This window comes from Giraffa tippelskirchi, chromosome 9 (genome assembly GCF_054371585.1).
Source record: "Giraffa tippelskirchi isolate mGirTip1 chromosome 9, T2T-mGirTip1v1.2.pri, whole genome shotgun sequence".
In the NCBI taxonomy this organism is placed as follows: Eukaryota; Metazoa; Chordata; class Mammalia; order Artiodactyla; family Giraffidae; genus Giraffa; species Giraffa tippelskirchi.
In genome coordinates, this window is record NC_137283.1 from 75,119,835 (window position 1) to 75,144,525 (window position 24,691).

Below are 24,691 nucleotides of genomic sequence, written 5' to 3' on the forward strand. Positions count from 1 at the left end.
TATATAGTAGGTCCTTGTTGTTCATATATTAATATTTTATATATAGTAGTGTGTATATTCTAATAGGTTTCCTAGGTGGTGCTAGTGGTAAAGAACTGACCTACCAATGCAGAAGACATAAGAGACGCTAGTTTGATCCCTGCGTTGGGAAGGTCCCCTGGAGGAGGGAATGTCAACCCACTCCAGTATTCTTGCCTGGAGAATCCTTTGGACAGAGCAGCCTGGCGGGCTCCAGTCCATGGGGATGCACAGAGTCAGACACGACTGCAGTGGCTTAGCACGCACACATATTCTAATGTTTCTAAATCTGGAATTTTCTGGAAAAAAAGAACAAGGAGTTGCCCCACACAACCCAGTGAGGCAATTTCTCAGTTCCTCTTTCGGACACATCAGTAGAAGTTTAGGCTCAGTGAAAATTAGCCTGAATGTGTTTTTCTGAAGAACTGGATAAACACTGGGAAATAAATCATCCAGCTTCTCCTTTGAAGGAGACATGACATGGACAAACCAGACTCTTTAGAAGTGAATACTTCTTAGATTAAGAAGTCATAGCTGTAGGTCACAAAGAGACACAATTAATAATCAAAAAATCTTTACACACAAGGGTAATGAGTCTACTGTTAGATGATCTGTGTTTCTGTATCACAAAAATTTGCATCTGGGGGAAAGCACTAAGAAAGTATATGTATTTGTCGAAGAAAAATTCTAAGTACTAATGTCAGAAAAATAGGTACTTGCTAATTTTCTGTTTGTGTCCCAAGGCAACTGTTAAAGAAGAACAATTTATAAAGGAAGATAAACAGTATGTCGGAAATGTTGCCTCCCAGGGGCTGGTCATATGAATGTTTTTCAAGTCTGCTTTTAAACGCCAGCATATATAAAATATGAAAGGGGCCCCTGGTAAAACAAAACGTTAATTTAACTCTTCTTCACGAGCCACTCTCAGGTCTTTGAAGTGCAGCTGTCCAAGATATTTATGTCTGACAATGAAATATGGAAAAGCAACTCCTCTGAGTTTCTCTTCAAGATCCACTCTCTGACTGCTTGAAGCAAATATAAAAGAAATTTCTTTTTCATAACACACATACAAAAAAATCGATACCTTAAACTACCAAACTCTCAAATATGACAATGGATTAAGGGCACGTCTATCCTGGAGAATGATGCCAGCTGCGTGAGTTGGTCAATGCTAGTCACAAGAAATATAGAACAGAAAAGCATAAAAACTCTGCAGTAAATTCAAGGTCATTTTAATGGTCATATATCAATAAATGCCATGATTTAAGTGTTGAGTTTTCTGACACTTTTAGTGCCTCTGTTCCTTCTAATTCAGAAAGATCTGTAGCAGAAATTCCTCTGTTTGATTTAAAAAAAAAATCTTAAGATTGCATTCAGGCAATCTAGATGAGCTAGCCTTAAATATTTATTGAATACTGACAGGGGAGAATAATTAGACTAGATCTCACACCACATATTTTTATCACAGAAAAGGATGTTTCAAGCAAGATAGTACCTGGAAGATGCATCTGTAGTTATTTGGAAACATTTTGAAAATTAAATGAATGTTCTATCAAGTAAGCAAAGAGACTTTTATCTTTGGTGAGTTAAATTAGATTGTATTTGTGAAGAAAGTTTTTAAAAGTTTTTTAAAAAGTTTTTAAAAGTTTTTAAAAAAACAAGTCTCTGAGGACTTTAATTCCAAACAAGGAGAAAGCATAAAAACAAACAAAAGACAGAATTCAGATATGACTACTGCATACTGAAATTAAAATTTTCTGTGTCAAAAGTCATATTTACAAGACTGGACAACAACAGTCTTAATGTTTTTCCTGCCTTGTGATTAAGATGGAAGAAAAAAAATTGTTAGAAGATTCAGATATTCACTATTTAAACTGAGTCTTCCTTGCTGGCTCAGATGGTAGAGAATCCGCCTGCCAATGCAGGAGACCCAGGTTTGATCCCTGGGTCGGAAAGATCCCCTGAAGAAGGGAATGGCCACCCACTCCAGTATTCTTGCCTGGAGAATCCCATGGACGGAGCAGGCTACAGTCCATGGGGTTGCACAGAGTCTGACACGACTGAGTGACTTTAACTTCACTTCACTCTTTAAGTTGACTATCTGTGGAGAACAAGTCACTTACTTTAGGTACCAATTTAAAGTTTCTTTTTAGGTACTAAAATCATTATACCTCCGAGCTCTTCCAATATCAATCAATTTTTAAACTTATGTAGGACCAGTAAATATAATTTTTAAACAAAACTGTCTAGAATAATTATTTAACACAAATTGTGGCACAGTTAATATCTAGACTTCAAAATGTCCTATTTTTATAATACTCTGCCACAGATCCTTCACCTTAATTGACAGCCAGACAGAGGGTTAAAAAGCATCAGTGTGTAGCAAAGAAGAAATATGTGAATAGCCTTGGAATATTTAGGAGACTTTACTGAAACCTAACATCATGTTGTGAAATAAAAAAAGAAGTGTCAAGAAACATCTTCAAAAATATAGTGAGGTGACCACAGCAAGCTATCAGGTTGTCTTCTGAGAGGATCCCACCAGGCACAGCCAAAGTTACCTTGGCCAGATGTTTCTGGGGGCGGCTCTAAGATCTCCTGAGAAAGCTATCCCCACTTTTCCTGTGGATGGGTTCCTGGGAAAGAACAGTGTTCAGAGGTCTGCAGGGTGTATCTTGCTCCTGTCCCTCCCCTGGGGACAGTGACTCAGTTCATCTCAGCAGCAGCTAGCAAGAGCATCTCTGCTGGTCCTTGCTCTGAAGACAGCGGGTAATGTCACCATGAAAGTCAGTGCCAGATTTAGTCTGCTGAGGAAGAACACGGAGCAATGCTTGGTGGAGCTGCGATTTAGAGGGAGCTCCGGGAGAGAGCTGCGCTGTTTGCGACTGGCTCTGTATTTAGCTACAGACCCCAAATCTTCACCTTTTAAGAAGACAGCTTTACCTCCGGGTTTTCTTCCTTACTTTCCAATTTCCAAGGATCGTTTATTTGAGATTGTTAGACTAGAAGAAGAGCTTAAATTCTTTTTTTCTTTCTGAATCTAATATCAACTATTGTTTCTATTGATTCATAGTTGAACAAAAGGCTTTTAAACTACATTAAATTTCATATCATTTCACCAGTAAATGAATGACCGTTGCCAGTTTCATGTATGTGTATTATACCAATTCACAGAAGCACCATGAATAACTACACGTAATTAAAGTATTATTTGACCTCTCTGATACGAAAGGAGATGAACAAACATGGTTAATCATATGCTATATGTTAAAGGAAAACTATGGACTTTGGTCCCAAATTTCAGTTCCAATGACTTTCTATTGGAATTCTCTAACACTTAAGGGATCGTCACTTGGTCTCAAAATTATTGTAGAGTTTTACGTTTCCTTGTATCGGGTTGGAGCATCACAGGAGCTGCCCTTGACAGCATTTCACATGTGTGATCTGAAAAAGTGTAACAGCATTTCTTCAGCACACGGATCAGAAAAGAAGGAAAGGGCAGTCACACAGCAGACACCTCCACCCACGCCTTCCTGGAAGGTACTCTGAGCTTCGTGCTGTCCGTGTCAAGGCAGAAAACAAAAACTTGATTCGTGACCTCTCACTTCTTACATTTACTTTAAACCTTTAGTCCAGATGTACTCAACTTCGCGTCACCAGTTTAACACTGTTGCGAGCTGGGGCTCTGCGGTCTGAAAGGAGAGAGACGTGAGCTAGCAAGCCGTGGCTGGATGCTCCCTGGCAGACACGCCCGAGTTTGCCAATCTCTGCCATGACCTCTCTGTGACTTCATTTGTTCACTGATGCTCTCCTGTGATTTAATCTGATTTCATGCTCTTGCAAAGCTCCCTCTATGGAGTTGGAGAACCACACATGCAGATTAAGACGGACATAAATGTTCATGATGGAACTGAAATTATGCTCCAATCAGGAAAACCGAACTTGGAACGAAAGATAAGACTAACAGTCGGCTGACTACAAAACGGGATGACTCTTGAGTGCGGGGAGCCTGCTGATATCTGCGAGAAGTACATAGGGCTACACATGGTCCTTGCCTGCTCCTGTCCATGTGCCTATTTAAAGGCATCTCTGTGCTTCCTACCCTCTGTTCCAACTAAAATCCAGCACTATTGTGGCACCTTTAGCCATTCTCCCATTTCCAGACACACATTGTGTCTTATTAAGAACAAGACAAACAAAATAAATCTTTAAATGCATATTTTTTTGGAAGCTTCAATTCAACCTGACAAAGATGAAGCTCTTAGCAACCCACCTCACTCTCTTTAATCCAATCCAATCCAGCAAGAACCCTGACCCTCCCCACCCTGAGCTACTCACTCATTTTCTGAAATCTCTTCCTTGTGACATACAGTGGCCTCTTTTCAAGGCCTCCACACACCATAAAGAGAAAGCTCTAAAACACCACTTAGTGCTGTGCCCTGATATGTTGTTGGTTCTTTTTTCCTCTTGGTGCCACGGTCAGAGCCATTAAAAAAAAAAAAAAATCATCTTGTTTTGCAGGATCATGTCATCCCTTGCTTTATGCCGCCATGGGCCCCAGGTGATCTCAGAGAAGCAACTCTCTGCAACTCACCACAAGCTTCATTTCTAGGAAGCCATACGCCCACGACCCTCTCTCCATTTTCCTCCACGTGAAACTTTCACTTTCTTCATCAGGACCCTTTTGGGTTCTGAAGTCTTCTATCACCCACCTCCTCATCTTCCAAGACCACTGAAGCCCCTGACCTCTTTCCACAGGGGACTACGATGTACCTTCTTCTTGGTACACGGGTCCTATCTAATTTCCCTGTAAATCAATCTGCGAGAGTCATGCAACTCTCCATCTGAACTTTATTATGTGCAATACACCTCTTTTCAAATTGCTATCAAGTTATTTTGCCACTACTGGTTTCATTTTTTTAAAAAAATGATGTATTTGGGGGAGACTACCCGTTTTAACTGAGATAGTTAAGGTGGCTTGTCTGCTTCATATATTCACTGTCATATGCTTGTAAATAACTTTGCTCACCTGTATTTTTATGAAAATAATAAGTCAAAATGGGAAGTTGACAGAAAAAGGCGGGGGAGAACTGGGAGGGAGTGGGAGATACAGAAAGAAAGAAAACCCTGTTCATGTTTATTTTAAGCATTTGCTACAAAATCACTTCCCAGGTTTGGATGAAGCTTCTGGGGCCTCATCTGGTGCAGCCCAGCCCTCCTGCCAGCAGCAGGGAAAGAAAAGAGAGGAGCTTGGCCCGGGCACTGAAGCTTCGGAGCGGCCCCAGAGTCCTCACACACGGACACGGCAAAACAATCCATTTAGGCACTCGCCTTTCCCCCTTCCTTTCAGCGAGAGGGTTTTATTGTAGCTTATTTTGTACCACAATCTTGTTATTTTCCCCCTCTGCCATCAAGCTGTACGACTGTCTTAGACCTAGGCACAGCCAGAGACAGCAGCCATGAGAAGAATGTGCAGCGCCAGGGAAGCGGTTTCCTAGCAACGGAAACTATTTCAAAGGGTTCGTGGCTCTGGTGTAGTTAGGATTTCCATAGCGATGCAGAGAATAGTAAACAGTGGATATGTCGTTATGTGCTTAATGCAAATGAATTCTAATCAAGAAAGCACAGGGAACTCTCCTCAGTGCTCTGTGGCGACCTAAATGGGAAGGGAATTCAAAAAAGAGGGGATACATGTAAACATACAGCTGATTCACTTTGTTGTACATCAGAAACTAACACAACATTGTAAAGCAACTCTACTCCAGTAGAAATTAATAGAAAACAATTAAGACGGAAGGAAATGACGGGTAAATGAAGGAAACGCCTCTATATTCTATTTTCTATTATATCTTTATTATTTTGTATTACATCCTTATCCTTATCATATAGGTATGACACATATTAGCTTTCAAGATGTAGGTTTCTTTCTGAAAGTCATGTGTTGTGATCAGATGGTTTAATTTTTTAAAAATTCTCATTCCCTCTTTGCATTTTCTCTTTTGTCAGAGACATCTGCTAAAGCAATTTAAAAGAGAAAGGGGCTTCAGAAGAAGAAATCTTACTTCAAGAATAGACATGTTATGAAATTTAAACATTAAGATATCAGTCTGGAGTCACAACAAACTACTAGGCAAATAATCAATTTGATTTATTTTTTAGAAAAGGGAGATGGTACCAGAATGATTCTTTCTCCTTTCTTTCCTGACTTGAAATAGTTTAGAAAAATTTGACCCATTGAAAACAGAGGTACTTTAAAAGTGAATGAAGAGCCCCTCCCCCTTAACATTTAAAATGCCACAGTACAGTATTTTATTTCTTTTCTCCTTCTTAACCTGCAAAGCTCCCTTCCTCCCCTGTGCACACCCACCTGCTTCAGAGAAGACTGCAGAAATAAACACGGGGAAAGCCTTTTGAATCATGCTGGATGAAACATTAAAGACTAAAGACAGCCAAATTATGTTAGCATGTACCAAAATACACAGAAACAGAAATATGTTTATTTGTATCCAGCCTCTCTCTAAATTGAAGGAAATATTCCTTAGTTTGCTCATATACTTTTAAGAAAGAAAAAGTCCAGGGAATTCCCTGGCTGTCCAGTGGTTAGGACTCTGCTTTCACTGCCGAGGGTCCAAGTTTGATTGCTGGTTGGGGAACTAAGACCGTATAAGCCACGTGGCAAAGTCAAACAAATAAATTAACTAAAAAATAAAAAATAAACATCTAGCATGGGGCTGGCACATAGCAAGAGCACCATAAATTTTAAAGAAATAAAAAAAAAACAAAGTGTACACATAAATTATTTTGAATTGTTGTGAAGAAAATGTTTTAAAGTGAAAAAAGCAGTAGATATAAAACTCCTATCGGATTATCAAGTAGAGTGATAGGTTTGAGTCATTACCCAATATTTTACAGGTAGCTAGCTATTGAGTTCATTTGCTCTGGCGTGTTTTTATGAAATGTTTGTTCATGGGAGACACTAAGGACATGGAAAAGTGCCTTGTTCTCCTGGACTGCTGTTAATGCTGCCAGACAGACCCATTGCTAGTGTCTGGCAATACACACTTAGAAGGTCAAAAAAAATCTTCTATGAATTCAGTAAGATATCCTTATGATGCATTCTTTAGAATTTGCAAAATTTCAGAGACTCTTGATTTTTCAGTAACAATTTCCACTGAAGAATTCTGAAAGAGACTTGCCTATAACTGAAATCTTCTCCGTGTATTTTAGCAAGGTTACAGGGTATTTTTAAGGGTCAATGTAAAACTACTGAATATGCAGTGCATCATTTCAGTGTTAAAATGAGAGACATGGCACTCTGCTATTAATTTATCAACAATAAAATTATTCAGTTAAAACTTATCATTGAAAATGCAACAACAGGGCCAAAAATCCATATTTTGATTCCTATTAATACAGAAAATATCTATTTACAGACACATACTTAACAGAAGTATTTCTATATGATTTAATTTAATTATTCTTAAGAGAGTCCCTTGGACAGTAAGATCCAACCAGTCCATCCTAAAGGAAATCAGTCCTGAATATTCATTGGAAGGACTGATGTTGAAGCTGAAACTCCAATACTTTGGCCATCTGATGAGAAGAGCTGACTCATTGGAAAAGACCCTGATGCTGGGAAGGATTGAGGGCAGGAGGAGAAGGGGATGACAGAGGATGAGATGGCTGATGGCATCACCGACTCAATGGACATGAGTTTGGGTGGATTCCGGGAGTTGGTGATGGACAGGGAGGCCTGGCATGCTGCGGTCCATGGGGTCGCAAAGAGTCAGACACGACTGAGCGACTGTACTGAACTGAACTCTTAATTCATATTTTTGATAATTTTTAACCCAATTAGCAAGTATGGAAAAGTTCTGGTGGAACTGAATTTTTGTGCCAAATATTTTTCTTCATGTAAGCAGCATAAATTTGATAATAATCAGCCAACAAAGTATCTGTCACTTTAAAACGTGAATATTTTGATAATAGCCTAAGGCTTTTTAGAGAGCTTATTCTTGACTAAAAATAAAGACTTAATTTAGAGATGGGACATTTTCTCCTCTTTAACACCTAAAGTATTAATATCTTCTGAAAATCTCATGCAGATAAATCATTTATTTTCCTTACAGCCCACATTGTTCATCCTTAATCATCAATCAAAAAAGGATAGTGTCCACACACTTCGAACAATTTTGTTACATAAACATATTAGAGATAATATTAAAACAGAACACTCACAGGATAGTTATGGTTGGAGAAGAACACTTTTACGCAACTTTGGTCTATGGAAAATTCAACACTTAAAAGGTTGTTAATGCTGACATTCTAGGTAGCAATTTGTGATATCCTGGCAATGGTGAGCTAGATCAGATTTTTAAATGATGAAATTCCCTTTCTCCTTGCAATGTGAAGTCATTCTTTTCTTTTCCTTGTTTTTCATCATACAGTGTTCTTGGAATGCACTTGTGGGTTTATTGCTGACATCCGTATTATACAAAAGGAGCTCAGAAATGTTTTCCTCTTCTGGTAAATGAGGTTAAAAAGTTTGCTTACCTTCACACATCACTGTAAAAGCTATGGGATGTGTACTCAGATGCACATGTGTTATTTTGTAATATGCACATCATAATAAAGTTCTCATGCAAGCTAGATAATACAAAATGACAGTGGATACCATCTTCTCAAAATTTCTAGCATGGCACTGTGTCACTGTGTGTTTTAGTCACCACCATCCCCAGAGTAAATGCTAAAACGACTCAGAAACCTTGTAAACACTGTGTCGGTGCTTGCAAGCACTCAAAATAATTTTTGCACCAGTTGAAAAACAATATTTTATCCCTAAACAATTTAAGTCTGAACTGCATCACTCATCTGGATAGATTAGGTGCACGTCAGTCTCAGTTCATGAAGGATGGCTTCCTTCTCTCAGTGCTAGCAGGAAACCTCACCAGAGCCTGGAGAAATGCTGTGATGATAGACCTCCAGTCCCTGGGGACTGTCCATCATGCTCCACTCTGGCCATTTTTAGGGGGTGTGTGTGTGTCTTTTCTAAGCATCAAATCCACCCAAATCAAAATCGTCCCTTTTGAGTAACTTTAACCAGACCTTAGTACAGAGACAAAAGAATTGCTCATTCATTTTCAACATTTTCTATCTAAAACAAAATTAGTTAAGTATGAGGAATGGAGTTATGCCGTGTGTAGAAGCACAAGTTAGGGAACAGCTTTAAGAAACAGCATCACATTATCTCTTACAGATAGCCCGCCCACCGTCTTATCTATACCTGTGATTGCATCATAGCCTCTCTTGGCACCTCTGCTGGTGTTTCCCCTTGCTTCGTCCCATTTGTTTTAATCTGTCACTTTCAGAGTCCAAGGAGCCCCTTTTGCCTTAACCTCTTCCTTTAGCATTGACTCCCAAACAACTCTCTTCAGAAGAGACAAGCTTTAATCTCAAGATCCGGTTATTAAAAGAGAAGATCCTATTTACTAACATGGAAAACACTCCTCTAAGTATCATTCTTCAACCTTGCCAGAATGATCTTTCTCACCTCTCTTCGAAGAATGCAGTGGACCATGACTATCACAAAGCCTTGTAATGAATCGAACACAGCAAAAAGTATCTGAAAGAGGATGGAGCGTTTGTCTGTCATGGCTAGAACTGCAGACATCCACGTCAGAGCCAGAAGGGGCAACACCACACAGGAGCTCCAGAGAGACGCCCTGTTGGGGGAGAAGAAGCGACGTTATGTAGCTGCACGTACGCCTCAGGCACTAACCTAATCCCCATTCAACAAAGCCTTCTCGTATATGGCACCAAGATATTAACCTGGAAGCCACAAGCGGATAAGATTCCACAGTTTTACTTATTTTTGGATAGGCAATCCGACAATAGTTATAAAAGCAGTTGCAAATTACAAACATTTAAGTATGTTCTTAGTTCTAATATTAGCGAATATGATTTATTTTCCATCATAGCATTTTCTCACATGCACGGTAAAAGATTTGTAACAAGAAGATGTAAATGATTGGGACTAACATGGCGTTACTGGCGGTGGTGGCTGATAAAGCTGTTGTTGAAACTACTCCACACTTGGCACATTTGAGCGTCAAACCGCTATGAGGCTCACTCATCTGACTGCAAACAAACAGAACACCCACAAAAAGAACAAAATATTGAATTGTCACCAAAAAAAGTTGCTGCTATAAGTTAGCTTTTAAACATGATTACATGCAGAAAAGCATATTTATCAAAGAAGAATTCTCTTGATTGTGTTTAAAGATGCATTTACACTACACATTATTTTTGTAACATTTACCTCTTAATAATATGGGCCTTTGTTACATGCAAAGCATATTTCAACCATTTATACCATAAATGGCCCTTGTATCTACAGGTCAAAGTTGCCCAATACACTGAGTTAAACATAAGCATGTATTTGTGTAGACGTACAGTGAAAACCCTTTATTCAGACCCTTGATAATCAAACAGGTAAGGATTCCTAGTTTCAAAGATTTTCAATGTCATTTACAGGAGGAACATATTATCAATTAAAACCTTGTGAAATACACACAGGTATCTCAGAAGTCCAACAAGAGGTGATACATACTATGAGCTTTTAATCCTATGAGAAAGATGTAGCCTCTAACCCAACATATTTACATTTTGAAATTTCATTTAGCATCAATAGAAAATTTCTAGCATGGCACTGTGTCACTGTGCCTATATTTTAGGATGATCTGAATATAGAGGTTGATGAATTTGATGAAGTATTAGTTGATAATAAATAGAGTGGTAGTTTTAGCTGTAATAAGACACATTTAATATAGTCACTAAATTCAAAACGTTCTTTCTGAACATTTTGTCACAGACTCCAACCTAACAGGTTTTAAATGGTATATTCAAGTCTAGAGGATTCTGCATGTAAATTCAGATTCAATCTACTATCTCATAGAAGCAAAGTCATACTATGTAGAAAACTTTGCCAGATTTTTCTTTAGAAAAGAGTATTTTGTAAATGAATGGTTTAACAGAACCTTACCCTTTTAGGAGAAACCAAAATGAATGAAATTATTTGTATCAAATTTCCAAACACCTTGAAATCATTTTCTGTAGTCGCTCATCCATGTGATGTTTATGTGTAAAATACAGGCTATCCCTGTATTTCAACATTTTAGATATCAGTGAACTAAAATGTATTGGAATGGGTGAATTTAGTTCAGAGGACCACTATATCTACTACTGTGGGCAAGAATCCCTTAGAAGAAATGGAGTAGCCATCATGGTCAACAAAAGAGTCCGAAATGCAGTACTTGGGTGCAATCTCAAAAATGAAAGAATGATCTCTGTTCATTTCCAAGGCAAACCATTCAATATCACAGCAATCCAAGTCTATGCCCCAACCACTAATGTCAAAGAAGCTGAAGTTGAACAGTTTTATGAAGACCTTCAAGACCTTCTAGACCTAACAGAAAAAAAAGATGTCCTTTTCATCATAGGGGCTGCGTGACACAGATATGCAGATGAGACCGCCCTTATGGCAGAAAGCGAAGAAGAACTAAAGAGCCTCTTGATGAAAGTGAAAGAGGAGAGTGAAAAAGTTGGCTTAAAACTTAACATTCAGAAAACTAAGATCATGGAATCTGGTCCCATCACTTCATGGCAAATAGATGGGGAAACAGTATAAACAATGACAGACTTTATTTTTGGGCTCCAAAATCACTGCAGGTGGTGATTGCAGCAATGAAATTAAAAGATGCTTGCTCCTTGGAAGAAAAGTTGTGACTGATCTAGACAGCATATTAAAAAGCAGAGACATTACTTTGCCAGCAAAGGTCCATCTAATCAAAGCTATGGTTTTTCCAGTTGTCATGTATGGATGTGAGAGTTGGACTATAAAGAAAGCTGAGTGCCAAAGAATTGATGCTTTTGAACTGTGGTGTTGGAGAAGACTCACTTGGACAGCAAGAAGATCCAACCAGTCCATCCTAAAGGAAATCAGTCCTGAATATTCATTGGAAGGACTGATGCTGAAGCTGAAACTCCAATACTTTGGCCACCTGATATGAAGAACTGACTCATTGGAAAAGACCCTGATGCTGGGAAAGATTGAGGGCAGGAGGAGAAGGGGACAACAGAGGATGAGATGATTGAATGGAATCACCGACTCGATGGACACGACTTTGAGCAAGCTCTGGGAGTTGGTGATGGACAGGGAAGCCTGGTGTGCTGCAGTCCGTGGGGTCACAAAGAGTTGGACTGAAGTGAAGTGTACTGAACTGATCAGGTTTTCCCAGTAGGTTTTTTGAAAAACTAATATTGTGGTGGACCTGTATTACCATCTTTAAACTAAAAATGGCAGAACAGAGAAAGTGACAAGGGACTCATAATTCAGAATGTCTGGTTTCTTTTAAAGAGGTGCCCTCATTGGTGAATTGAACTTGGATAAGATGATAAATCTGAAAGTTATTAAGTAAGCAGATTAATCAGTAGATCCCATGAGAAAGATCAAAACTCTCAGAGTTAGATGTGGGGGTGGAGAATATGATTCTAAACTGTTCACTTTACTGATTCAACCTAGGTCACAAGTACTAGCCACAAATATCTAGACTTTTCCAAATAATAACAGTCTACCCAGTTTAGCTCATGGATGCTTCAGTGGCCAGTGTGTTTGCATCTGCTCCCAGGAGAATGCCTGTACCAATATTCTTCACATTATATACTTCATAACAGTAGATAAGAAAGTTCCATTGCATAAAAAAAAAGGAGAAAATGAAATATCTTATCTGAGATGTTCTAAAAAGACACATACCATTTTATCTTATTTTCACTCTCTTCCAAATATCGCTTTATATAAGATATGTTGATATTTGCAATAAATTCCCCCTTGGTAACCACACCTTATATATTAGAAAAAGTTACTCTAGTTTGGGTATTACAAAACTTGTCAACTTACTATATTATTGTTTTAATATGCATTCACACCTTCTTTTATCAATATTGAGCATAAACTATATGCTTGGCAGTTTCTAATAACTGATGATGAAAAGAAGAAAGGAAATAAAGAAGTAGGTAAAATGGAAGGAGGAATATGTTGGCAATAGAACATGTTGGTACAATATTTGATTCTAAATTATAATGTTTCAAAAGAAACACTTGGTATATATATACATATGCATATGTATATATGTATTTATGTATATATATATATGAGTATATATATATTCAAATAACCTGAAATGGTCTATATTTACAATTAGGGAATCAATTAAGTTAATCAATTAGCTTCTTGCCTAATGCTTCTTTAGATAATTCTGATTACTTGTTCTTCACTGAAGTTTGTATTACTGGCCTCACTGCTTCTCTGGGAACTAAAAATTAGCTGCAAATGTTCATATCTGAAAAATTCATTCAATCACACATCAGAGTAGAGAGCACATTTCAATCTTTAAGCTAAAATAGCATTTTCTATTATAAAAAAATTAAACCTAGAGTCATTAATTTATTAATAGTCCTTTTCTGCTTTGGATATAACCAACATTTTGCTTTTTTAACTTGTATTAACTTTGTTTCTATTTCTCCAGTAGTGGCCTTTGAAACAGGAAAAAAAAAAAAACTGTTCGACTCAGTTTTCCCAGTAAAACAGATGTAACTTCTATGACATTTTTAGAAACAAGGATTTTAAAATTAATATGTAGACTGAAATGGATAATTTTTATATTCATAATGATAATGTCATTTCTCCTATATCTATGTTCTCTTTTACAAAGAGTTACATGAATCAAACTGCACATTACATATAAAACAATCAAATGAGAAAAAAAATACTGACTGACTTTAATAAATCCTTAGCATTATGCTTATTCTGATAATCTCATCTCTTTTCCTGGCCTCAGTGTCATGAATGGTGGAATCACAGATGCTTGCTTGACAGAAGTTCAGGGTCCTTTGCAAACAAGCTGTCCAGCTTGGCTTCTTCATCTCACCCATCATAACAAGAGTCACCAATACTGAGTGACTGCTTGCTTGCTATTTGCTAGATACTCTAGTGAATACTTTATACATATTTTTTTTCATATACTCTATTATGAGGCGAGAGTTACTACCCCCGTTTTATAGGTAAGAAGACTGAGCTGCAGAAAGATGAAATAACATGCCCAAAGACACACAGAGCTAAGAAACTGCAGAGCTAAATACTGAGCATGATTTTCTCTTTTACTTCCAAGCTTTATCTTAACTGCTAACCCACTCCACCTTCAATTTAAACAAGTAATTATACAACTTTACACCACTAGTGGCAGAAATGAGTTTCTATACCCAGTATCCAGTATGAACAATTTATTCTAACATGATTAACCTAGGCAGAAATAACTGAAGTAGCTGTTGCTCGGATTCTAACCATACATCAGACTATCGATTAATAGGGTGAAAGTTTCAAGTTTAAATGGCATAGGAAGCTCAGTGTCTGTGCAAGCTCAAGTCTGCCTGTTTAAAGTTGCTTTAGAGACTTATCTGAAATGAAAGATGTCTCCAGATGGGAAGTGATTTCCCCTCAGAAAGGAACCACCAATTATGCGTTTATTACATCATTGCAGTTCTAATGTTTGATTTGAATGATATCCAACTTCATACTGCAAGCCATTAAACCTAATCTTTTCATAGGGGAAAAATGCCCAGACTATCTTGTCTCTTAAATTATTACATAGATTATAAACACATGAACGACTTAAAATTCCCAACAGCCAGTGATAAAATGCTATGACTATTAAGGATACCATAGATTATTAAATAAATGAGAACATCTGGGGTAAGCTTTGAATGAGGGTACAGTTAAACAGAAAAGAGAAAGCTATAAACTTTTTATAAGAAAAGATACAAAGGGAAATTCAAAGACATTACTATTTCATTCAAGGTTTTACAAATTTATGAGTTAATGATATAACCTTAAAAAGCTGCTATCATCCTGCTTATGAAATGTCATTAAGTCATTAGATATGGTGATATTATAATAACAGTAAAATTAAAGGAGATACTTTGCAAAATTTTATAAGTGGTTAAAATGTGCAAGTGAAAATTATGAGTAACTTTCTAGCAAGTTATAGTGAAAACATCATAAAAATGAATGTATGATAAGACCAGTGTTTCCTGATTATTTCAAGTGAAGAATTTTTTTGATATATGTAATGAACAAAGAAAATTCAATATTTTTGCCCTACTAAAGTTTGTTGTCCTAATTCTGTCGTATCCCATACTGAAATTAGGTTCAATCTACCCTCATGTCCTTTGTGACTAAAACTAGGAGGTCTTTGAAACTCTCACCCAAGAACAATTATTTCAAGTCTAGCCTTAATATTTAATCTTCTTATCTTACAAACAGGCAATACACACAAACAAATCCAGATTTTCTTAATGGACTTTTTAATTATTTTCAGATTATGCTCACACCTCTTAAGAACAGCCCATTGGAAACTCGAATGGCATAGTCTACCATACACACCGGTTTGTCAAGAACAAAATCCAAGGCCCAGTCAAAGGCAGTCGGTGACCTGGGACTGGTGTGTGGGACGCGCTGTAAAGACCCTCCAAAACCCACCAATTGCAGCTTACCCGGCTCTGTGTTTGAGCTTTTTATCTAGGATCCCATCTCTTGAAACAAGTTTATTAAATACCAAAATGCCAATCACCATGTTGACCTGTCAGACAGAAACAAAGGTTGAAGGGAATCAGGTCCCTGATTTTTCCTGAGAACCCACTTTAATCCATTCACAACCTTGGCAGAATTCTATACTCACAATGGTAGTGACAGGAAGCACTTCTCAAATATTTCATAAGTGCATCCAGGAAAATAGGACAATTTAACAGCAGTGGCAGTGTCCATCTCTTAAAGGATTCTCGTGAGTTGGCTAGGTGAGTTACTTTAATGTTTGAAAGTATACTAAGCCCATTTAACATCCACGCTTTGCAGTTAACACTGAGGAAATTAATATCAAATGGCCTAACTTTTAAATTGCCATATTATGCCAATCTAGCAATCTTCTCTCTGAATCATCCTTGAATAAAACAAATGGACTCATGAGTTTTACTGTGTCTGGGTATCAGAAGATTATGTCTTGCAACGTGCAGCCAGGGTGAGTTCAGCCAGGCAAAGGTGCTAAGGTTTGTCATTGCCCGGAACTAAGAGAACAGAAGGCCTCAATTCTTTGTGCTGTGCAACCGTTTTCTCCCATGAGACTGGGGGCATTTTAAAGCACCTTGCTTTTCTAGACAAAGGGGAAAGCCTACTCAATTCACCAGCATCCTTTCAGATGGACACTTAAAACACTAATTTTTATAATGTGCTCTATTGAACCAGTCTCAGCATCTCTAAGACTCCTCTATCCATTTAAAAGGTCTCTTGCATAACACAGCTGAGATGACATCACACATGTTCATCTTTCTCAAGTCAAATTGTAAAAAGCTGTAGAGAGAGCTGTGGTCTAGTTGTAGCAGCTTTATTATAAGTGCGCTGGGTTCTCTAACCTACGGGCACTTCCTGATAAAGGAATCCAGTACAATGCTGAAACCAAGATAATCAAGGAAAAATATTTTCTCCTTTTTGCCTTCCTGCCCCTTACCCTCCACAGTCAAAAGAATCTTGGTGTGACACCCACTGCAAATGGTGAAGCCTGTACATTGCAACTAGTAGCTTGTGAAAAATCTGTGTTAAATGAAGCAGGATGACTAGCTGATAAAAAAGAAACTTCTACTTCTCCAATATACTTTGAGCAGATGGAATATAAAGCTAGAGTCTGCTTAATTACTGGTGTAAAGAAGATCCAAAGAAACTGTTAGGTAAAGACTTAGAAGGTGTCCCTCTTCATAGCTTCCTAACAAGATACCATTTGATCAAGAGAAAGACTGACTCATCTTCATATATCTATTATTTGAACTAAAAAAACTGTATTCTGTGAATTCTATTAATCAACAATTTAAACATGAGAGAATTCATCACCACTCCGAAGACCTTTTGTCTTTCAATTACACACATACCCATTGTTTCTTCACTTTAGGGTTATATGTATATTAATCTAGAAGCCTAGGGAAATAATTCAGTTGATTAAATAAAAATTCAATGCAGCGGACAGAACTGTGTCTGATAGTTTTAGTTTTCCTATGCTCTTCTAACACTCATGCCTAGATTTTCTTGTAAATCACCAACAGTTTCTGCTCCCTTTCATAATTTACAAGAGGAAGAACAAACTTTAAAGAAAGAAAAACCACATAGAGTTATTAAGAAAAATATCTCCAGCTTCCAATTTATTGAATGAATCGTTCAAGAATCGAAAAGGTAACTTTTCAATTAGAAATCTGATTTTACTGTGAAATGCATCTTTGTATTTAATTCAGATTGTTTCCCTTTTCTCTGACATTTTTCAAAGATTTATTAGATAAGGAAGATTTGTAATAAATAAATTCAGAGACACAGAGGAAAGGCAAGTTAGTGGAAAATTTTCATGTTCCTATAAATAAACATGCAAAGGAATTATTTTGTGATTCAAAAAAGAAAAATTTGTAAAACTTCATGCATAAATATGGTAGGGGTTCTCAACTACAGGAGGGTGACTTGTACCCTCAGTGAACATTGCAAAATCTCTGGAGACATTTTTTGATTATTACAACTTGAAGGGTATCATTGCTATTTAGCAGGTAGACGCCAGTGGTGCTGACAATACACAGGACGGCCCCACAACAGAGAAATGTCCAGTTCAAAACATCTGCAGCAATGAGGATCAGAAACTCTGACCATGAACATACATTTTCTTATTGCTATTTGGTGTCAGCCACAGTTATTATTAAGAGATCTGAATGATTATGTAGATCATATTACGAAAGTATAAAGGTGTAATAATGTAAAGGTGAAATAATAATAAATGAGGAAATTCTGTATGTTAACAAGGAAGAATTTACCGAAACTTACTTAAATTTCTTCACAAATGTGAAATTCCTGAAAGAGAAATCCCATACTCCCACGTTTAATATTCTTCAGGCTTCAAAATAAGAATATTTTAGCGTAATAAAGCATTGGATAGAAGTCAACACTAAAATTTAAGTAACGATTCATCAAACTTTAAAATTTCTGCACAATCAATATGAAAGTGTCACTCTAATGGAAGCAAAGTAGACTTTCTTTGTTACGAAAAACTATTAAGCTGATTTTGTTGTTTACCAGGACAACGGCAGCTGCAGGACCCACAAAGGCGTAGAGCAGTCCTCCTTCAAGAGAGAGCCAGCAACTGGAAGGAACATCAGAGAAAAACTAACACAAATTAGCGACATGTATTAGATCCCTAATGTGTGACACAAATAGTTTGGACTATGTGCTTAGTCTTGGAATTCTGGCATATTTCAAAGGTTCATAGCTTTTTAAAAAACACATGGAAGATATGGAAAAAAGCTAAAATTAGCACATTTCATGAGTAACAAATACTATATACCTCTCACAGAAAAGAAACTTTGATTATGAGACCTTACTGTCAGGCAGTTAAAACATTTTAGACAAATTACTATTGCAGTGAGATTTTTACAGTGACTTTCAGTACAAAGGTAAATATTAAGTTATGCAAAATGCTGCTTTATATCCATTATGGAATTTTTCAGTATACTCTGAAGCAGGAACAGCGTGTTTTTAGACTTATACGTGCCATTTACCTGTTCTTCCTTGAGGCCATTGAGATAGTGGGAGATACTGGTTTAAAAGCCATCATTGCAGGGAACAGATAATCTACATTTTGCATGGTTTTTTTTTTCTTTCTTCCAATTTTACTTTTTCCCAGACTGCTAAAACATCACTAAAGATAAGCTTTTGAATAAAAATAAGCGTAGCTGTGTTTGTTTTAATTACTAGATTCCCCAAGAGTTGCAGGTTTTCATGGACAAAGACAGTAACCATTTAGGTAAAAATGCTCATTCTGTCACAGCAAAGGACTGTCAAGAGGTCTTCCGGCTGCAGAGTCATGTCTACCATTTCATGCACCTCTCCTTGACCTCTGACCCCTTCATATTAGTTCTCAGCCCCCAGAATCAGCATGCTGCCTCCAAAATGAACAACAGTCAACAATCAACAACCACTGGGGCTTCCTTGATGGCTCAGTGGTAAAGAGTCCACCTGCCAATGCAGGAGACACAGGTTCCAACCCTGACCCAGGAAGACCCCACATGCCACAATGCCACTAAGCCTGTGCACCACAACCATTATGCCTGTTCTCAAGAGCCAAGGCGCTACAACTATGGACCCCACATGCTGGAACTACTGAAGCCCTTGCTCCCTAGAGCCCACGTTACGAAACAAGAGAAGCCACCTCAGTGAGAAGCACCACAACTCGAGATGAGCCCCTGCTCACCGCCACCAGAGGAAAACCCGTGCAGCAACAGAGACCCAGCATGGCCAAAATAAATCAATAAAATGACTAAAAAGAACAATTAGCAATACTGTTCTCTCCTCTCCTATGAACATTTTCATATTGGTTGTGGTGGTGGTTACATGATCATGCATTGGTTAACTCACAGGATTATATACATTTAATAGTGAATGTCACTATGTAAATCAATGTGTGTGCGTTTTCAAAGTCTGCATCTAGTTCTTGCTCCTTGGCCATAAGAGCAAATTGATAAAATTCTACATTCCTACTTTGAGATCAACAATTTAATATCTATTTTTAAAACAAAATACCTGGAGGAAAAGCCCTTAGGTATGATAGAACACTTCAGTTTGGCTTCTCCAAGACTGCCACTAAACTTCTCCTGCACTTTTGTGTAAATTCATCTTCAAATTGATACTCTCTGCCTTGTATTGCATTTATTTTCAATCATACACTCCTTGAGAGCTGGAACTGTGCCATCTATAATCCTACTTCTTTCCATATCCCCAACACAGTGGCTTTCAAAAGTCAGGCTATTTTGAAAAATAATAGATTAAAGGTAGCGGTGCTGTGGGAAGACAGCTGTACAGCATACACTATCAGCTCCATGCTGTAGATGGTATGAGAAAAACAAGTGCTCTGATGATATGAGTTCTTGCAATTCTTTGGAAGTTTCCTTTGGATGGCAGTGCAGTGGTGTCTCTTGGAACACTTTCCACTTAGATGAACACACCAAGAGCCTAATTAGCCCAGGTCCTATCTCAAACCTGAGGACAATTAAATAGGACGTCTCCTTTTAAGACTTACGCTTCTAACAAGATGCCATCCTTTCCCCTATTTCTCAACTGTCTCCACTACTTTAAAGAGCACATGTAGTAAAATATGAGAGTGTACTGCTTTGCATTTGAAATATTAAATATAAACTTGACAAATTCTCCCATAGAATGTTCTCAGTGTTACAGGTCTGATTAGGGTAGGCTGGTACCACATCCCCCTTTGACTCCCTTCTAATTTCTTCCATAGCCCAGGCATTCCATAGTGTGGTCTACTGAGCCCCTGGACTTTGAGTTTCAATACGTATCTCCCTAATACAGCAACAAACCTTGAAGTAACATGACAAAACGTGGCTGCTGCCAGTATATATTGTCATCTGTGAAATCAGAAGCTCAGATCAGAGTCCTACTTTAAAATGTAAATGTGTCAAGATTTATCTAGTTCTTTAAAAATGCATCTGAGATGGAACATGCAAGGTAAATATAGAAATATTTTACAAATTATGATTCTACTCAATACTGGAATGACCTATATGGGAATACAATCTAAAAAAAGAGTGGAAATGTATATATATAAAACTGATTCACTTGCTGTACAGCAGAAACTAACACAACATTGTAAATCAACTATATTCCAACAAAGATTATTTTCAAAGAAAGAAAGAAATTAAGACTCTGGTGTTACAAAGAAATGGGAAATTGAAAGACTTCTGAACAGCCCTGCATTTAATACCAAACTTTTGTGCATTTAAGGCACCTTACATCATTCCTCATAAAGTGACTTCAGCCACTGCTAATGACTCAGTGACAGTACAAGCCATCAGCAGTGCCAGCCAAGACTAATGAAGCATATTTGATGAGTTACTTAATTATAAATCAGAGTTATCACTGTGGACGGACTTACTAGTGATCAGTGCCATATCCTTTTGTCCTGGTGAAGCCTACTGATGTGGCCACCACTAACGCTGGTAAACCTGCAAGAAAAGCATGGTCACACTTCACATTCGGCTACCACCACTGTGCACACGGGCTCAAGCAAAGCCAGGACAGACCTGGAACATTGAAATTGGAGGAACTACCTATGGATGAGTCACTTCATAGAGTATTATAAAATTTCTTCCAAGTACAAAGATATGAGCGTGATAGCTGGGTTTTTAAGTCAGTGCATTTCTCTCATGTTGCTAGGTTACCACTGCATTTGATATGGGTTTAAAAGCAACTCATAACAGAGATTTAGTATATCTTTTAAGTTATTTTTCCCCTAGGGGTTTACATTCCTATAAAGGAATTTATAGTTATAAAATCAGAAAGGCAAAAAAAAAAATGGATGTTCTGGTGTGATGGAATGTCACAGAAGTGGAATGTACAGTTGACCTCACATCAAGCTGTACTTATAATAAGAAAGAAAAGATATATCTCATCATTTAACTCTTTATGATTTACTTATACTAATAAGAATGTAGGAACAAAGTTAAGGGCCCTGAGGAATTGATCTTTAGGCTTTCTGCTCATCCTCTTTTCACAATCCTGAATGAAGGTCAGAGATTTATGCCAATTTTTCTTCATGAACCTCTAGGTAGGTAACACTCCATGCCTTAGTCCCTGTTGGCATTCAAGTGCCAGCATCCGTGCAGCAATTCTGACCTGACATCTTTTACTTTATGTATCTATGAATCATGCTTACCCTGCTCAAGTTCAACAGAAACTCCCTGTGTTTAGTAAGTGGGATTCAGTCTGACCTAAGCTGTTTAAATTTTTTTAAGTTCTAGAAGACCATGCCTTTTTTCCAGGAAGCCCATGCTTGTTTTTTTCCGATTGAAAAGTTCATCTTCTGATCATCTACCTGTGTCCCCTCCAGTCATCATTTTCCTTCCTATCATTTTTCCTTATTCTGGCTATTTTCTTCTGGAAATTTTCAAATGATACCACACTCCTTCATGAGGTTTAAATGATGGGAACTCTGAGGGACACAACAATTTTTTTAAAAAAATACTGGTCTGTGTGCGTGTGTGTGTATATATATATGTAATATATAAAGTATATATGTGTGTGTGTATATTTATACATGTGTATATACACACATGTGCATGCATGTGCACACACACACACACACACACATATGTTAAATATCTCCTCCTCCCATTTTCTTTTCTTCCTCCTTGTCCTTCTCCTTTTTCATATAGTTGACTTTGTTGATGGACTAGACCAAGTTTGTTAGAAAAAAATCCTTTTCTGGGTCCTAAGCTGAAGACCTAACAGTTTTCATTCCACATAATTTAGATTAATTTTTTTCTAAATTATTACATTGCACCTTGTCATCATGAAACTCATATGCCACGATTCTGCTCAATCCCAGACTTCCTCACAGTCTAGAACCATTGATTTAGCTTTTTCACTACCCAGAATAGTTAAACATTAACTGTAAACCTGGAGACCCTGTAAAGCATCTTTCTCCTCAAGATCACCTTTGGTAATGTTGCTAAATAAGGCAGTTAAGGTTCCTGTAAATTGCTATTCTTTATACTTCAAGGGAAGTCTTCATTTCCCTACATACCGTAGTTCTTGGATCTAGTCAAACCCTGATTCAATACCATTCCAACTTTAGATGGTCTTTATCATGAAATTCAGACAAAAATTGTAACATAGAGTAAGAATATTGCATTCTCCAATCTCTTCTTAATGGTTTTCCCACTTGCTTATGCAGACACAACAGCCCCTGGCTGAAATCTGATGGGTAACCTTTGTGCTCTTGGACCTGTGTTTTTCTAGCATGAATTATTCTGACACGGTAATAAGTCCACTTACTTGTGATTCTTCAGGCTCCCTCTAGCATTCATTTGTTATATCTTTGGTCCAAATTTCCTCATTTTTTTTTAGTGCAAGTCTTTTGAAACTCAAAGGCAAATGTGAAAAAATCCTGAGCTTTTTCTAAAACTAGTTCTTTAATTAATTAATTCTAACTAAACTAAATGAATTCATTAATTCCAGTTAAACTTTAGAATTGGCCCTTTGAAATGTATAGATCCTCCAGATTCCCATTTCATGAGGCAATGTGATCGGAACTTTTTCTAATGAAAAATTAATTCGTCCTCAGCCTGTCAGCAATTTTTGTGTTTCCTTTGAGAACTCCATGGACTAGCCATGTGGTTACATCCATGGTCTAGACGGCTTTCTCTTGTGTCGTGAAGAGCTCTCTTGAAATGGACTCTTCAAAGCTTTCTTGTGGGCAGTACATGGTTAGTGTATACGACAAGAACATCATGTTTTGAGCACTGAACTTCTTAAGCTATTTTGCATTTTCAGAACCTATGGTAGAGAATACTTTGATTTCTTGCCTGTAGATACCTTAGGTTTCATTTACTACCACGTGGGCACTATTGATTACCAACTGACCAGCTACGTGGTCATCCAGTACTCACTCCTTTTTAAAGTTCCACAACCTCATAGAAGGTTCAAATATGACTAGCGTCCTATATTTCCACATACTGAGTTAGACACAAAGAAAAGAAGCCTGGGGATAATCACAGTTTCCAGCTTCATTCATTACAGCAGAGTTCAAAGTCATTTTAACAAGAGCACGAAAGGGAATAGCAATATGCTTACCCCATCCAAGGCACAAAAAGCGTTTCCTTATAAGCCGTGTTCTAATTTTTCCAGTTACAGCCATATATGATTGCCACGCTTCAGTCAAAACCCAGCAGAATGAAGCCAGGAAGAAAAAGTGCAAAAATGCTGTGGTGGTCGTACAGATGCTCTGTGGGAACAGAAAAGACTTAGCTCAATTCGGGGGAGCACGTGCCTTCCAGAGGGTTGTTAACCTCCAACTCATTGCTTTTACTTCATATATCTACTTCTTTGTGACCGAGTAATTATTTACAGAAATTAGAAACCCTGGAGTCTTTAAGCTGTACAGTATCTTACAGAATAAAAGTTCTAATTTCATTTGTGTGTTCAATTTTTTATGAGAAGAAGCCTGAATGTAAATTTAAACTCAAGGGAGATTAAAATTACTACTTTCCTGGATGTTTTTTTCTTGAATCATAATTATGGGAATGGTCCTTTCTCTGGTTTAAGTTAAAGACATCTTGCCTAATTCTCTTGGCTACACTGTTTATCCCTCCTTTAAAACCAATAATGCTTTGCTGTTTTATCTGATGTTCAGATTATATTGTCACAGTCTTTCAAAAGAAAAAAATTACTTTGCTTTTATACACATGTGATATTCAAAGTAAAAGAGCAAAGTACAAGGTGAGGTTTGGCTAATAGCCTAGAACAAAAATAACATATGCATTTTAAAGTACTTAATACATTGTGTGTGTGCACGGTTGCTCAATCATGTCCGACTCTTTGCATCGCCATGGACTGTATGTAGCCCACCAGGCTCCTCTGTCCATGAAATTTTCCAGGGAAGAATACCGGAGTGGGTTGCCATTTCCTTTTCTAGGGGATCTTCCCGACCCAGGGATCAAATCTCCGTCTCTTTGCGTCTCCTGCCTTGGCTTG

The 24,691-nt window shown here is 37.6% G+C and overlaps 1 protein-coding gene across 1 annotated transcript in view; it reads right to left on the reverse strand.

The window, feature by feature from the left end:
* ADGRB3 (adhesion G protein-coupled receptor B3) overlaps positions 1-24,691 on the reverse strand; it is an 822,367-nt gene that overhangs the window by 38,242 nt on the left and 759,434 nt on the right. The window contains exons 21-26 of the mRNA XM_081530065.1: positions 23,792-23,942; positions 21,093-21,162; positions 18,224-18,290; positions 15,625-15,710; positions 10,057-10,155; positions 9,569-9,740 (exon numbers count right to left, since the gene is read on the reverse strand). Of these exons, the coding sequence (XP_081386191.1) occupies positions 9,569-9,740; positions 10,057-10,155; positions 15,625-15,710; positions 18,224-18,290; positions 21,093-21,162; positions 23,792-23,942 (645 nt within the window). The remainder of the gene's footprint in view (positions 1-9,568; positions 9,741-10,056; positions 10,156-15,624; positions 15,711-18,223; positions 18,291-21,092; positions 21,163-23,791; positions 23,943-24,691) is intronic.